The sequence below is a fragment of the Schistocerca nitens genome, chromosome 1 (genome assembly GCF_023898315.1).
Source record: "Schistocerca nitens isolate TAMUIC-IGC-003100 chromosome 1, iqSchNite1.1, whole genome shotgun sequence".
Taxonomy (NCBI): domain Eukaryota; kingdom Metazoa; phylum Arthropoda; class Insecta; order Orthoptera; family Acrididae; genus Schistocerca; species Schistocerca nitens.
In genome coordinates, this window is record NC_064614.1 from 889,877,772 (window position 1) to 889,894,406 (window position 16,635).

A 16,635-nucleotide genomic window follows, 5' to 3' on the forward strand; every position below is an offset into this window, starting at 1 on the left:
GTGCATAGCAACTTTCCTTTTCATAATACTGTCCCATTCCATCCTGGATTTTCCATCATTTTATTGTGTGGTTTGTTACAGGTTAAAGATCAGAAAGAATATGAATTTGACCCTGCAGCTATCGTAATGAATATCTGCAAGATATATGTGCATTTATACAACAGCGATGAATTCTGCACAGCAGTCTCCTCTGATGGTCGTTCCTACAGTCCACAACTTTTTCAGCTAGCTGAGGATGTTTTAGGTAATCAGCATGTAGCTATCTATATGTGGGCAGAATTAATACATTAATTGAAGATATAATTTAACATCATACGAAGATTACTTAATAGTGTTGTTTTTTCTTAGCCGAGTTTGTATATGTTTATGCCCATGATAGGTAAATAAATAAATAGGGAGAGAGAAATTAGTTACTTTTCTACGGTGAATAATACTTGATGTATTAAACAGCTCGCATTGGAGGGGGTGCTCTTATCACCGATCTACAGTTAGTTGCGAGCAAAGTGGCTATGATGGCTTCTCGTCAAAAAACTGAAGAGGAGATACTAGCTGAAGCACCTGAAGAATTCTTGGACCCTATTATGTCTACTCTAATGATGGATCCTGTGATCTTGCCTTCATCAAGGAAAACTGTTGATCGCTCAACAATTGCCAGGTACAGTGAAAAAATCAGTTATAATAATAGTACAGTTCCAACATGTCTTTTGGTCTTATCCAGCTGTCTCTTTATCCAGCTGTCTCTTCATCCTTGGGCAACTGTTAACTGAAGCATGTCATTTACGTTACTTACAATTGGACAAATGTCTGCAGAAAGAAATGCACAAAATATGTAAACTGATAAAAATAATTGAACTGAAGCAGAAAATACTCAGAGCAATTTATCTATTAAAAATCTGTAAAAAAAAAGCATCATGAGACATAATTCTCAATTAAATATTGACCCTTAGATTGCTTAATTCAGTGTTGCAGTACATGTGTAGAGGTGAGGGGTAAAACTTACCACATTTGTGGCATGCAGTAAACCACGCACATACTTCCCGGATCTTGCCAAACGGCAGGCACCTCAGTGAGCTCAGCCTTCATTGCCTTGGTACAGGTTTGGCGAACCAGATGTTCTGAACTAGGAGCTAGTGAGTACTACCAGACATTAATCCATTAAATATGGGCATGTTTCAGTGACCACACTGGGGGCACAGTTGTGGAAAATTGTGTCTCGGGGAATGGGATGCTTGGCTTAACTGGCCTGATAGTGGGATGCTACATACTTGTACAACAACAATAACGACAACAGCAATAATAATAATAATAATAATAATGTTGAGGCATAACAGTCATTAATAGGGTAATGCCTGAGGAACCTGGGGCTCTGTCTTGGTGGACCTTTATATCTGTAGCTACGTGGGAGGACAAATCCAGTACACAGCACTCCAAAGAGGGTGGTTGTTCCACCTGGGAATATTCACACACCCCCAACAAAAAGAGTGAGAGACACTAGTCCTTTTCATAGTTTTGATTAAAATTAGTCAGTGTATTTATCCATCACTTCAGCTCTGTTCATCGAAGTTTCACCTTGCAAATTAATCAAGAGTTTCGTGGATTTAAAATGTCAATCAACTTATCTTAATTTCTTAAGGTTTTCATGCAAACTATGCATTCCGAGACAGCATTGTTGCAAAACACCGCATATTTGGTTTATTTCTGTAGAATGTTGAAAAGCAGTTCAGTGTTTTAAAAAAATAAGCTTTAAAAAATAAAAAAATCCACACACAGGAGAGAGAGAGAGAGAGAGAGAGGTGGGGGGCGATCTAGGAGGGTATATTTTAAACCACAGGCTTGTCTTGTAGTCATTGCACTCGAGTCTGGACTGTCAGTTATTTCATCTAAAATGTTAACTAGTCCTGGACAGTTTTCGTGAATGGTTGATATTATTCTAGCATTACAGTTCTGTCTCATTTGACTGCTGGAAGGAATATACGTTTACGAACAATATTGTCAAGAATTGCTGTGCATTTGAAGGACCAGTGGAAGAAAGCAGGAATATCCTGAAGTATGGACAAAAAAATCCTTAATGGTTTTATACAAGAACAGCTTTTTAATGGTTTTATACAAGAACAGCTCTGCTGCAATACTAAATTTACACAATGTGTAAAAAGAACTTGAGGGCTGTATCTCACATATCTTAGCTTGAAGGCCATTTAATTCTGCTGGCAGAACAAAAGCACCATCATAGGTGCACCACTTGTGCTGCTCATACCCCGAACTTCAGAATGTGTTTTGAACTTAACTTTTTGAATGTAATGCCATTAACTTTTTGAATGCAATGCCAGTGGTGGACACCCTTTCTTCAAAATTTAATGTCTTCCAGTTTGAAAATGAAAGCTTCTGAAAGGAAGTGATGATGTCCTCACATTTAAGCATTGTATCAGTACTTGTAAGGCTGGGATTCATTCCATATTCACTGGACACGGGATGTAATAGAAACCTATATAGGTAACACCACAGTTGCTGGCTTCCTGTGCCGCGTGGAAGCACACTGCAAAATGCCTATGACGGCCTGTACTCCTTCTTCTCTTCTTGTGAGGCCTCATTGGCCCCATGTTTCTGTTTGTGCATCATGGTTATCACAGAACCGAACGTTTGCAGGCAGGGTTATTGTGTTTGATGTCCTCCCTCATGGTCCATGATCCACTCTGACATGTTTTCTGCTACCCTCAGGAAGCTGAAGAAACGACTTCAGTATGTTGATCGTCACAAAAATGCTAACAAACTTCTCCTTCTTCACAATAACCAACGCCTCACCCAAGTCTGTGCTAGGACTGTTGATATTTTTATATTTTTAAAAATATCGGTATTTAAAAAACATATCAATATCGGCTCTCAATATATTGAAATAAAAGTGTCGATATATTGACGTAAAAAATATTGACGTACCTGCCCATAAAAATATCAGCTGCACATTCTAAATATACTGCCGGCTTTAGAGCTATATATTTAAGTATTGATTTAAGTATAATAGAGGGAAACATTCCACGTGGGAAAAATATATCTAAAAACAAAGATGATGTAACTTGCCAAACGAAAGCGTTGGTATGTTGATAGACACACAAACAAACACAAACACACACACAAAATTCAAGCTTTCGCAACCCACGGTTGCTTCATCAGGAAAGAGGGAAGGAGAGTGAAAGACGAAATGATGTGGGTTTTAAGGGAGAGGGTAAGGAGTTATTCCAATCCCAGGAGTGGAAAGACTTACCTTATGGGGAAAAAAAAGACAGGTATACTCTCTCTCTCTCTCTCTCTCTCTCTCTCACACACACACACACACACACACACACCCGCACATATACAGACACAAGCCAGTCTGTATATGTGTGGATGGATATGTGTGTGTGTGTGTGTGTGTGTGTGTGTGTGTGTGTGTGTGTGTGTGTACCTGTCTTTTTTTCCCCCCTAAGGTAAGTCTTTCCGCTCCTGGGATTGGAATGACTCCTTACCCTCTCCCTTAAAACCCACATCCTTTCGTCTTTTCCTCTCCTTCCCTCTTTCCTGATGAAGCAACCGTGGGTTGCGAAAGCTTGAATTTTGTGTGTGTGTTTGTGTGTCTATCAACATACCAACGCTTTCATTTGGTAAGTTACATCATCTTTGTTTTTAGATATAAGTATTGATTTATTATGAGATATTCTGTAACAGTAAGCTAGCAGCCTGCCTATCGTCCTTAGAGCAAAAATTGAAAAGAAAATGACGCACATTCACACTTGGTGATAACCACTTTGGTAACGATGGTAACCACACCTAAGTGGCACAATAAAAGGTGTCTGATTGATCCATTATTGGTTTCGTCACATATCAGATTTGTCTGCAACACTTTGTGTTGACTTCACTGTTCTTTTCATTTCTGCAAATGCCAGCAACCAAGCAGTTGTAGTGTCAAAACTGAGGCTAAAAGTTGCAGTTTCTGTTAATAATGCCGAGCACCAATTGAGTCAGCATTTCCCCTCACACGTCTCTACCCACTGCAACAGCCAATCTTGTCATGTAGATTTTTATTCATCATTTTCAGCAATAGCTTTGTGAAGAATGATGATGTAAAGAAATAGCACACTAAGTGTGTTAAAAATTGTTTTTAATGCAACTGGTGTGTTGTTTCTTCACATTGGAAATCTTGTTATTCCACTCACACTGCCACTTCCCAGTGCAGTTGGAGTTCTCCTTTTGTGCCACCTATAATTGCTTCACATAGTTAAAGAGGAAGATAGGACGTGATGAAAGCTCAAAAAGTAGTAAAACTACTTCACACAGTGAAAGTAAAATTATGTTCTACTAAAATTTCATTTTCATTCACACTGCCACCTCCCTGTGCAGATTTCTCCTTTTGTGCCACATATAACTGATTCACACAGTTAAAGAGAAAGATAGTATTACTACTTTTTGAGCTTTCAACATAGCCTATTTCACACAGTGAAAGTAAAATTATGTTCTACTTCAATTTCAAATATTTATCGAAAAAATATAACATAAAATAAAAATATTGGCACTTGATATTGCCATTTTAATATCGATATTTTATCAATAGCCCTAGTCTGTGCATCAAAGTGGAGCTCACAAAACTTCATTGGCTTGTTCTTCCTCACTGACTGTCAAGCAACAATTGCTGCGGGGTAAGAACTACCTCCCTATCGTAGTTGTGAGGGATATCACGTCATAAACAATGAGTTGCCTGAAAGTTACCACACCATGTTTGACATTTAAAATTATTTCTTGCTAAATGTACCTACATAATTATGTCAGGATATCACACTCAATTCAGGAGATATGACACTGAGATGAGTGAAAAACCGCTACATCATGCTTGACGTTTCAATTTCTTATTCCATTGCTACTAACACTATTCACAACATTGCAGCCACACAAACACATCATTTTATGACACACAGTTCAAGAGATATGATGATAAACAGTGAGATGCATGAAAAAATGCTGCTTCATACATAAAGTTTCAATAAATTTATTCTTAAGACACTCCTACAGTTGAGTCAAACACAGTTCAGTTTTTGTTCCAAACAGAAACTAGGCAAAATGAGTAATTGGGCAATGACAAGTTTGTCAGCTAGTTACACACACAAAATAAACATGTATTACAGGCCACTGAATATGCTTCACAAATAAAAAGAAGTGGAATGTGTATGGCAAAATACTAACAGTCTTTCTTTTAGCTGCATAAGACAAAATCTCCAAGAATATAGGAGCATCTAAGGAATAACGGAAAGCAAAAAATGATAAAGACATCATATTAATGAGCATGGGTCAAGATACTCATTTCAGCACTGCAACAGGATTGTCTACATCACATTCTGCTCATCTGCTCTTGCAGACACTGCTCAGTGGCAGATGAATCACAACTTTCGTGTAAGTGATCTCTTCCCCATAAGGATCTGTCTTCCAGACAGAGCAGGTCCTGAAAAATCACCAAGATGGATTTCCAGAAAGAATAACTGGACATTTTACAGCCAGTTAGCTGATTTTGAGCAGTGTGAATGTGCCTAGGACTGGGTGGATCACATTACACCTGTGATCCAAGATGCGTCCATCCCAAAGTCATCAAGAACACTTAAGAGGCAACTGATCCGTGGTGGAATAATGAGAGTAGTTCGATTATAAAGGAAAGATGGTTTGTTATGCTAAGGTTCAAGCAGTGACCTCCAGATGAAAGCCTCACAGTCTTTCAGATGAGGAGAATTATTAGAGAGAGTAAGAAGAGGTCATGCCACGAATTGCTGAATTCCATCTCCATCAGTAGATACACAGCTGCAAGTATGCAAAGATACTAAGAGAATTTTCAGGCAGCACTCACAACCCCTGATAATAGCTCAGAGCAGGGATACCTCCTAACAACTCTGAGATCAGTGTCCAGGCAGATGATGAATAATATAAGCACATCACAACTGATTACAACAAGGATCTAATATTTTGTTACCATTGTGCAATGCAAGAGAGGGGTGGTTGGGACAACTGTTTCAACAACATAGAGGAATATCACCAACCATTTTGCTCGTGGGACCTGGATTCTGCATTTTCAACAACTCGTAAAACTGTATCAGCGACTCGTAATACTGTGCCTGGTCACAACCTGATAATGTACAGCATGTGAAAGTAGTTGAACCAGTGGTTGGAGAGCGGCCATCCTTCAGCTTTTTAATGAAATTTGACTGTCAGAAGTATTTCCCAACTTGTGGAAAGAAGCCATGTTAATCCCAATTCTGAAAACCAGTAGTCAATCTCACTAGCTATTTAGGAAAGACACACTCATATTCCTGTTGTAGAGGAGAGTATGAGGCAATAATATGGTACAAGTTCAGTCTTGAGAGGGCAGTTGTTATTTCATAGAAAAGGAGAGCAACAATTTTGTCTGCTGCTAATTGCAAGCATCATGCAATTATCATATTTCTAAGGACTTAGAAACTAAATTCCAGCAGACATCACCATCAGTTGTGTCATAGGTATGACTATGCAACTAGTGTGGGTTTGTGAAACAAGATCACTACTAAGTTGCTCCCAGTGTGGGTTCAGGAGGTATCACTTCACACTCGTGTTCACCACTGATAAATGTGATGTAACTTTGTCTGACATTTTTGATACATTTCAGGAGCTTGAATGTGTACTTGTTACGCCAAATGATCGTGAGGACTGTGCTGAAGGTGATGCAGGTAGTTATGCAGAAGGGCAACCCACCACTGTTGCTGATTTACAGAAGAAGACTCTGCGACAAACTGCAGAGATAAGATCAGTTAATTTGGTTGCTTTGTGGGGAATCCAGCTGGAAATGGCAATTCAACAAGCCTTCCTCTGTAAGCAACATCTTGTAGGAGTATTCTTGAATTTGTAAAATGCCTTCACCATCTGGAGGCGTAATATTTTGTTGCATCTCAACAAGTGGGCTTCCTGTGGACACCTCCCAACTTTCATACAGCCCTTCCTATCAGATACAGGGTTAGGTATGACCTGTCTGAATGGTTTAAGCAGAAAAATTACATTTGTCAAGGAAGTGTTTTAAGTGCAATGGTGTTTGCCAGTGAAATAAACAGAAGTACACCCATTGTAAGGAGTTCCACACAATGCTCCTTATTTGTAGATTATTTCTCAGCGTCCTCTAACCTTTCAACAGCTACTTGTTAGTTGCATTTGATGCTCAAGTAGCTGGAGGAATGGGAAAATGCCACATGATTAAGTTCTCTTCAGAGAAAAGATTTGCAATGATTTTAATTGCTCCCATTTTCTAATGTAACTGTTTTAGAGCAGGGGGATACTGTCCTCACTTTTAATGAAAAGGTGAAATAGCTGACACCACTTTTTACGAAAGACTAATATGGTCGTCACACTTTAAAGACCTGAAATCAAGATACCTCAAGGTTTGTAAATATTTTAAAATGTGTCATTAATACGTGTTAGGTAACAGACAGGGCACATCTGCTCCAATTTTATTAAGCCTTGTCACTTTAACACGGATGCCATAGTTATGACTTGCAAGACCTTTGAAACTTAAAATGATGGATGTGGCACAACATTTGGGTATTAAGATTTCACCAGGTGCTTATCACACAAGCCCTGCTTGTGGCTGGTGAGTCTCCACTATCCATTCAATGTCTTCTCCTCATGGTGCACCAAGAATACAGGGCTCTGTCTGTCCCAGAAAGCAGCATCCATCTCCATTGGCTGGCCACCACTGAAGCATCTGTTCAACAATCATCCACAGGCAATGCGGAATTTGGGAGCAGTGTGGGGGAGAGCCTTGAGATATTACAATTGGACGAATTAAGGTGCAAAGACAGAGGTAGAGTAGGAAAACCCCCTAGATACTAAAGATGTCCTGCACAATTTTAGAACTGAAGGGTTAAAGGAGGAATTGTATCCCAGATTACATCTTTAAAACTAAACTTTATGAGATTTAAATCAACTTGAATTTTATTGTTGTTTATCCTGATGGGTCTAAATGGGGGAACTTTATCGAATGCTCAGTCATGGTCCCTGAATGTGTCCTTTGAATAAGGCTCTCGGAACAGTTGTCAGTTTACATACAGAATTGTTTTTCTATCCTGAGATGAGATCGTGGTAAGAAATTCCTCATCTGCTCTGATTCCCAAAATGCCCTTTTTGCCGTTGGTCATATTTACACAGCAGATGAGGTGGTTCAAGATAGCAAAGGTGACGTCCTTCTCTTGCAAAGCCAGGTGAAGGAAATAATTTTTTGTTGGGCTTGAGGATACATAGGGATCCAGGGAAATGAAATGACTGGTGCAGCTGCCAAGGAGTCTCTCTCTCTCTCTCTCTCTCTCTCTCTCTCTCTGCATGCCAAGGAGGCTCTGCAGTGGTTGGTTTTTCAATGGCTGGAGGTGAGAAGCAGTAACCTGCAGTCAGTGAAACCTACAGTGCAACCATGGTTTACCTCCTTCCAACAATGAGATGGAAGTCTAGCCTTTACAGGATGATACAACAGTGTGTGAAAGTTGCGGAATATAAGGTTGATCCAGCATGTTTTAATTGAGTGTGTTTTATTTGATGACAGGAGGGCAAATCTGTCCCCCACTGGATCACACACTATTTTAAATGACAGTGAGATGAGTGTTGTACATGTTTTGAAGTTTTGTGTATTGTTGGGGCTCCTTCCCAAAATATTGAGTGGGAGATTTCAGGGTTGCCACAGGTTCTAGAAATCGATGATGTCATGCATTGTCAGTGGCTGGGTGCAGTTGAGTATGTACGCCGCTTCCCTACTCCCTCATTATTACTGCTTCTCCTCCTCCTACAACTCCCCTCAGCTTGCCGTCAGTGCTGCCACTGCTTCTTACCACTAGCCTAGCAGCTGCTGACGAGAGGCAGAGATGCGTGAGGAGTGGTTTGTTTGGATATGATTCTCAGAGACTAGACACAGTGGTCAGAGAGTGGTCATGTGTGCATGAGTTGTGTCTTAAGTGAATGTGTTTTGTGCTCTCATTTTCTAACAAAAGCTATGGCTGAAAATTTACTTGTGAGAGTGTGATTGACTTTTCTACGTGCCTGTCTGTGGCAGCAATCATCTTTACGGAGGGTTGCTACCTTTCGTCACTATTATTGATTCCCAAGAGTATTCTGTGGCATGGATTGATCACCGTGGTCTCATTTCATCAACATGATGTCTGTGACTCATGAATAGCTGGCCACAAGAGTGGATTTCCGTGACGGGCAAGAACTGCAGGCTTTGCAGGTATTTGTAATAGATCAGACCTGCCGATCTGAAGCCCTTCAGTTCCCACTAATGTGCAGACCCTGCCCATCGGATCTTGTCTCACTGATCTGCCCGCAGGCCGGGTCTGTTTGTGTGTGGCATAATACAGTAGATTTTTGTGGTTTATTCGTGGACACAAGACTGCAGTGCTCTGCAGCATGCTAAAGGTCACACACAGTGGATTTCAGAATTGCAACTGTCTCAGTTGCAAGTACGTTGTACAATGTGGCATTTTATAGACATTTTATTTATTCTATTACATTTTGGCCCTACAAAAGTATGGACGATAAGAAGGAGAAAATTGTGTCAGTCACTGGCGATTTGTACGCTAAGTACTCATGTGTTTCTCGAAAGAAAACTCACACAATACCTTTAAAATAATATGCAACTGAGAATCAGAAACATGGTCAACAAATGCCTGAATTGTGTTGTAATGATGGCAAGAACTCAGAGTGGTTTAGAATGGACAGAGAGGTTTGGCAAGGGAGTCACGGACATCATCATAAGGAAAATTCACCAAGGATCAACACCTGATGATATGATGTAATGAGCAGGAATTGGAAAAACGACTAAAAGACCTGGCAGAGAGTAATTGAAGAAGCAGGTGTGGAAATAAGCTTAATGAAAATAAGGAGGATAAATGCAAAAATATTAAGGCTGTAAGTTGTAATGGAAAAGGCTTTAAAGAAGTTGATGCTTCCAAGTATCCAGAATGTAAATTAACCAAAAAAAGGAACTTCAAGGATGAAATTTTGGAGGGAATAAAAAATTGTTCAATATTTATTGCTAAGAAATAATAAGTAATATTATCTGCCACTTTCGTCTCGTGAATTCAGAATGTTGGACTTGGACAAAGAAAGATCTGAGCAGAATACAAGCAATAGAGATATGCTAGAAAGGACTTCCAAATACTTATATTTATAATTTATGTTAACAAATTTCCATTCTCCAGAAATTTGGACTTGTAATTATTACTGTCTTCCTTAAGTCTGAGGGTATTGCAGATGGAATGGTCTTGTGATGACCAGTTTTACCGAGGATCTTAGCAGTTCTGAGGGTATGTTTCTACTCCAGGGGCCTTGTTTCAACACTTTGTCAACTTCTTCTTGCAGTACATCTCCCAGCTCATCTACTTCCTCTTTCTTTTCTGTAATTTTGCCTTCCAAGTCCATTTCCCTTCTTTGCTTATTACTTGTTTTCCATTTGAGATCTTGATATTCATATAATTGCTTCTCTTTTCTTCACAGGCCTCTTCAGTTTTCCTCTAGTTCACATGCTTTTATAGTCTTGCAGCCAATCATGCTTAGTCATTTTGCTCTTTATGTTACTTTCATTTTTAGACGTCCTATAGCCACATTCACTGGCTTCATTTGTTGAATTCTTATATTTTCTCCTTTCATCAATTTATGTTCAATAGCTCCTGTCATATCCGTTGATTTCCACTAGACCTTCTCTTTTTACCTATCTGATCCTCCGTTGATTTCACTATTTCATCTCTCGAAGTAACACAGTCGTCTTCTAATGTATCCCTTTCTTCTGTTCAGTGCGGAAATCTCTGTCTTATCCCTATGTAATCGGTCTGAAACCTAAAAGTATCTAGGTCTCTTCAGTGTGTACAAACTTCTTCCACGATTCTCAACACAAGTGTTAGTGATGTTTAAATTACACTTGGCACAATTTTCTACCACCTGGCTTTCACTTTTGTTTCTTTCCCCCCGTCCATATTATTTTTCCTCTCCCTTAACTATCTGAATAATTTCTTTTCTCTCATCATATATTCTTTCAATCCCATTATCATCATCATCATCATCATCATCATCATCATCATCATCTGCGGAGCTACTTTGCATATAAATTTATACTATTGTATTGGGTAGTGGCTTCATATCTATCTTGGCTACAGCAATGTGTTCACTACGTTGTTCATATTATTTTACCCACTTTCAAACTTTCTTATTAATTGTTAGACCTACTACTGCATAACCCCTATTTGATTTTGTATCTGTAACACTGTACTGACCTGACCAGAAAACTTCACTGGTTTCCATTATATCTAACTCCAACCTATCCATTCAAATTTTTAAATTTTCTAACCTGCCTACCTGATTTAAGGAATTGAACATTCCATGCTCCAACCTGTAGTATGCCACTTTTATTTTTCCTGTCAAAGACATCCTCATGAGTAGTCCCAACCAAGGACGCAAATGTTGGAGAATTGTACCTCCACAATATTCTACTCAAGAGGATGCTGTCGGTGAAAGTAAGAGCTGCACAATTTCCCCTTGCTTTCAGCCATTCACATTACCTGCACTGCAAGGCCATGTTGGCTGATGTTATACAACCAGATCAATCTTCCAGACTGCAACCAATGAAAAGGCTGCTGCTTCCTCTTCTGGAACCAAACAGTTGTCTGGCCTCTCCACAGATACCCCACTATTTTGGTTGCACCTATGGTATGTCTATCTGTTATTTGAGGTATGCAAGCCAGCCCACTTTGTCAAGGTCAATGGTTCAAGGGGAGTGTGGTTGAATACCATTGGGAACTCTCAATCTATTATTTGCCATATACAATAAGTATGGAAATGCAGTCGGCACTCATTTATCCAGAATTTAATATTGAGCCAATCACAATAACACATTTGACAATGAAAGTGAAGTAAATTGGAACACATTGTGTAGGGTTTATGATGACTTTTGGTTGCACATTGGACATAGAATATTAGATTAGAAAAGCACTACAACCACCACCACCAACTTATGAAAACGTTGCTTTGTTAAGGACGAAGCAGGAGAAAGACAAAACAGTTTTGGTGTAGTTGTAATTGGCCTGTTAAGTTCCCTTCACATTTTTCAGTACTGAAGCTCATTGCAATTTGAACTAAAAAGATTACGTATTTCGAATGTTACATAAAATTATTTTATTGCAAAGCTAAAAATTTGCTTTCTGTAATACAGGCATCTGCTGAGTGATCAGACTGACCCGTTCAACCGCTCTCCATTAACTATGGATCAAGTCAAACCTGATGAGGAGCTCAGACTTAAAATTGAAGCATGGGTGAGAGAGAAGAAAGAACAGCATCAGAATAATTGAAGTGGCTGAAGATTTATTGTGCACTCATACAAAAAGACACAATCATACTTTCATCTTATACTGTTGATATGTGTAATCAATAAATATATATTTTTAAAAACATTTTTACATTAGTCAAAATTCATCATATATTTCATTCTGCTTTTGATCTTTTTAGTGTTGGGGCTGTGGGCTCTAATGCTGATGGGAAGGTGGATGTTAATACTAGTTTGTAGATACATCTTTAAATTTTGTGCCTTGTTTGTAGGGATGTGTTGATACCTTTCTGAATTTTTAATTACCAAAGGAATGAATGTGAACATAATAGAAGAAATTGTATTAGGATCCGCAAATTCAAAATTTTATACAGAGACTTCCAGTAACAAAATACTGGTTCACTCCCAGGCCACAGGTTTATTATTGAATGTTTTAAATTTTTCCATACTGGTTTCATCCCACAATGTTACACAGGCTCTCACATGTGTGTGCATGCACTTTGCACTCTTTGAATTGTAAGTGCATTGCTCCTGTTCTGCTTGGTTTTTGTTCACATTGATAATATTTGGTAATTTACATGACTCCACTTTGGTTTTGTTTCAAATAAACTGGTTTTATCGCACGATATTCTGTGGACTTACATATATTTGCATGATTTAATTATGTCATACGTGTATAGCTTGTATTCTGCTCACTTTTTGTTCACATCTCTTACTCATATTGTCCTGTATTTAATCGAGTATGCATGTTAGCAGCTTCTGACAGAAACAGTATTCAACTTCATTACATTTTAATCCATAAGTAAGTCTACTTTGAATGGTGTGTGTTGCTTCTTGCCACTGAGTATGCTTTGTAATCTTAGTGACAGAATAAGCAGTTATTGTGCCAGGTACTATTGCACAGCAAAAATATTGTGAATGTACTTCCACTGCACTGAATGCCACTACAGTCAGCAAACTAGTTACACAAAATGATGAAACCATGAGGATGGCGAGGAGCGGTGCTCTATATTTTTCAAGTGCCTTATTCACTTAAAAATTTTCATTACAGTAGGAGCATGATTCTAGCACACTGATTACTCATAAAGTTTATTACTTGTGATACCTGTTAATAACATGGAAACACATCTGTGTCCAGTACTGTTGATCTTCCACATATGTAATGTAGGATGCTTATGTTCTTACTGTGCTGTTCGAAATTCAAGTACAGTGAAAAACTTGGAGATGAAATGGACTCCATTGAATGTCGCTAAGGCGCATTTACACTGAGCTCAAAATAATGTTCACAACATTGTTCCCTGCTACTGCTGGACTACAGACATTCACAGCCTGGTATGAACACAAAAACAGTGTTCCACGGCTGCAGGAAAGATCAAAGGAACATTGTTTATGAGTGTTTGCTTGTGCTCTGTCATAACTCACAAACTGCAGGAACTATTTGAGATATGGATGGCTTTGAAATTTGGAATAAATATGCAAGGCTTTGATAGGAATCTCCTGTTGCCAAAAACTGAAGAGTAACAGTAGGTCTTTGCTTAATAGGAATTGCTTTTCTGAAATTTATGTCTGTCTTCGAAACAACTAGCCACATAACATTTGTTAGAATTTTGGAACCAGACAGCAACATCCTAGCGAAGTTATGAACACCAGAACTGTCTCCCAAACTCAGCTCACAAAGCATGTCATACCCACCATGTCTTCTATAGTACCAGTAAACCCTCCGATTCTTTAAAGAATTGAACTCCTGTGTATAAAACAGCTTCAAACATCTGATTAATTTACAAATGATTTAGTGTGAGAAAAAGTTTAGGAAAGATTTTTGACATTAAGCTTAAAGTTTGTTGGAAATCATTAGTGCTCTCATTATGAAACACTAGATGAGTATAGTTTGGATAATTTGCACTCGATTTTGATGAAAAGCAACTTTTTCACACATCTCAATGTCTATGACAACGTAGCTCCTGAACTATGTCACACAGTATATAGTTTTTGACAGACCAAATCCAGCTAAATATTACCATTGTCACTGCTTTAGTATTAAGCCAATATTTTACATTACGCTCAGCATTACAGTGGGAGAAGATTTGGCACTGAATATCGCCAGAAGAATATGTGTGGATGTCATTGTAGTTGAAGGGCGTGATTTATGTGACTTTGGAACAGAGGGTAAGATGTTACTGACTTGTTACAAGAGAATATGCCAGTAATAAACAGCTTTAAACTGTAAAGATGGTTATTTACTGGGCTCAACATTTACTGCAACAAAAAAAGAAATAGAACAAAAATAAGAACTCTCAAGATAGTACAGTAACAGATCAACTTCTGAGCAACATGTAAAGCCATGTATACAGAAGAGTTTAAAAATATGTTTTTGTTCACAACATTGTTGGCAACAATTCTCAATGGATGTGTCTCCATCTACGATAGCAACAAACATTTCTACATACATATTCACATTGTCTGCTATATTGAACTGGCAGCAAACATTTCTCATAGTGTATTATTCACTTTAAGAGCTACTATATGACAAGTGAGGAGGAAGAATTAGTAATATGTGGTGCTGCATTAAAAATACTCTGAAATAGACAAAGAAATAAACTTAACCGTCACTGATGCAATAAGAGCACTTGGTGCCTTTCTATTAACTTTACACACAATTTCAAACATTTACGAAACTTTTTCTTCCTAACATCCCCACAAAATGATTAAAGGAAAAAAGTTTATTGCTTACCACATTTTCATTGGTCAGGCAATAAAACATCAGATCACGCAAAATGTTTTCATTTCTTTACCACTGACTCTATTCACAACATTTTGAACTTACCTTTACAAACCATTGAAAGATGTATTGTACTACAAGAGTGGAGCATAGCATTTGGCTGTCAGCGGACACACAGAGCCAGGCATGAACTTACGCTGTGCCAACAGTTTACCTCGCAGCACTCAATTGTTAACCACCCTCCACTGCGCAGCTATCATTTATCACATTAAAACATGTCACCATCTTAAAAAAAAACTCACATAAGAATTATATATTTACACTGAGATATGAATGAGCAGAGGATGGTTAATGTATTGTAAGTGTTACTTTATCTAAATGGATTGTTACTGTGGTATCCACCATCACTCGGCCTCTGGCCAATAGTGTGGACATCAACATGTGCAAAGATAACACCTGCAGACTGGGCATATAGATTCACCAACCGGCTGTGTAGCCCATTTCGAGATAACCACTGGAGGGCCGTTGTCGTGAGATGGAAGCGAGTCTCAACTCTGCCCCTGCCACCTCCATACACCGTATTCTGGGACTACCTGGACGGTATATAGGCCATTGCAACAGCATTGTACAGCAAGTCCTACGCCTGCCTTTTCTCATACTTGTGACTAGTGACCAAATGTATTAGGAACTTAGGATATTGTCTCAACTATCTCAGATGTGAACTGTAGTGCCCTGGAATTGTATAATTGCTATGGATTGTGAAGTGCTATTGTGAACCAGTATCATTGTGAATAAATCATTTAAGTTTTTGGATGTTATTGTGTTATTCTGATATAACACAATAAAATGGTGATGAGTCATCAAGAACCGATGTCTCTGGGATCGCTCGTCACACGGCTAATCCAGCAACAGGCGGAGAACCAGTAACAACTCGTGGCTAATCTACAGCCTCTTCTTGCCAGCGTACTACATCATCAATCAATTCATCAAATTCCAGCCTTCCTTTCTTTTGATGAAGCCCTTGAAGAGTGGGAATTGTATGAAAAAAGACTGAAGAAACACTTCCAGATATTCCAGGTAACTGACATCAAGCTCATTTCTTTCTTGGTCTAGACCGATGGTCTATCGTGTGCTGTGCAAATTGACTCTGTTATCCACTCCTTGGAATTATCATTTCCGGAGATATGTGCCTTGTTGATGCAATTTTACCTGAGCCATGCACACATTATTTCCTTGCGAGTGGCTTTCTACCAAGGTGTAAAGCAGGCGTCACAATCATATCGCGAGTGGGCAGCTGAATTACAAAGTCTCAGCCACAAATGCCGTTTTGTCACTGCCAAGAATAAGGAATTGTATGCTGAGGAAATGATCTGTGATATGATTATTTGTGGTGCACCAGACAGAGAATTCCAGCATGATGCCCAACGGCTTGAGGATCCCTCGTTAGACGAAGTATTAGAACTAGCTCAAACGTTCAAAATCTCGCGCACTGCAGGCCAAAAAATGGAGACTTGGGCGGAGATCGCAGCTGTCCATGTCCCCCTCGCTCTGTCATCCTGAGGGTCCCTATACGCCCACTGACGAC

General features: G+C 38.9%; 1 protein-coding gene across 1 annotated transcript in view; it reads left to right on the forward strand.

Moving 5' to 3' along the window:
- LOC126191735 (ubiquitin conjugation factor E4 A) overlaps positions 1 to 12,458 on the forward strand; it is a 116,008-nt gene extending 103,550 nt beyond the window's left edge. The window contains exons 8-10 of the mRNA XM_049932548.1: positions 82 to 244; positions 451 to 655; positions 12,221 to 12,458. Coding sequence (XP_049788505.1) covers positions 82 to 244; positions 451 to 655; positions 12,221 to 12,356 — 504 coding nt within the window. The 3' untranslated portion in view covers positions 12,357 to 12,458. The remainder of the gene's footprint in view (positions 1 to 81; positions 245 to 450; positions 656 to 12,220) is intronic.
- Positions 12,459 to 16,635: the final 4,177 nt, after the last annotated feature.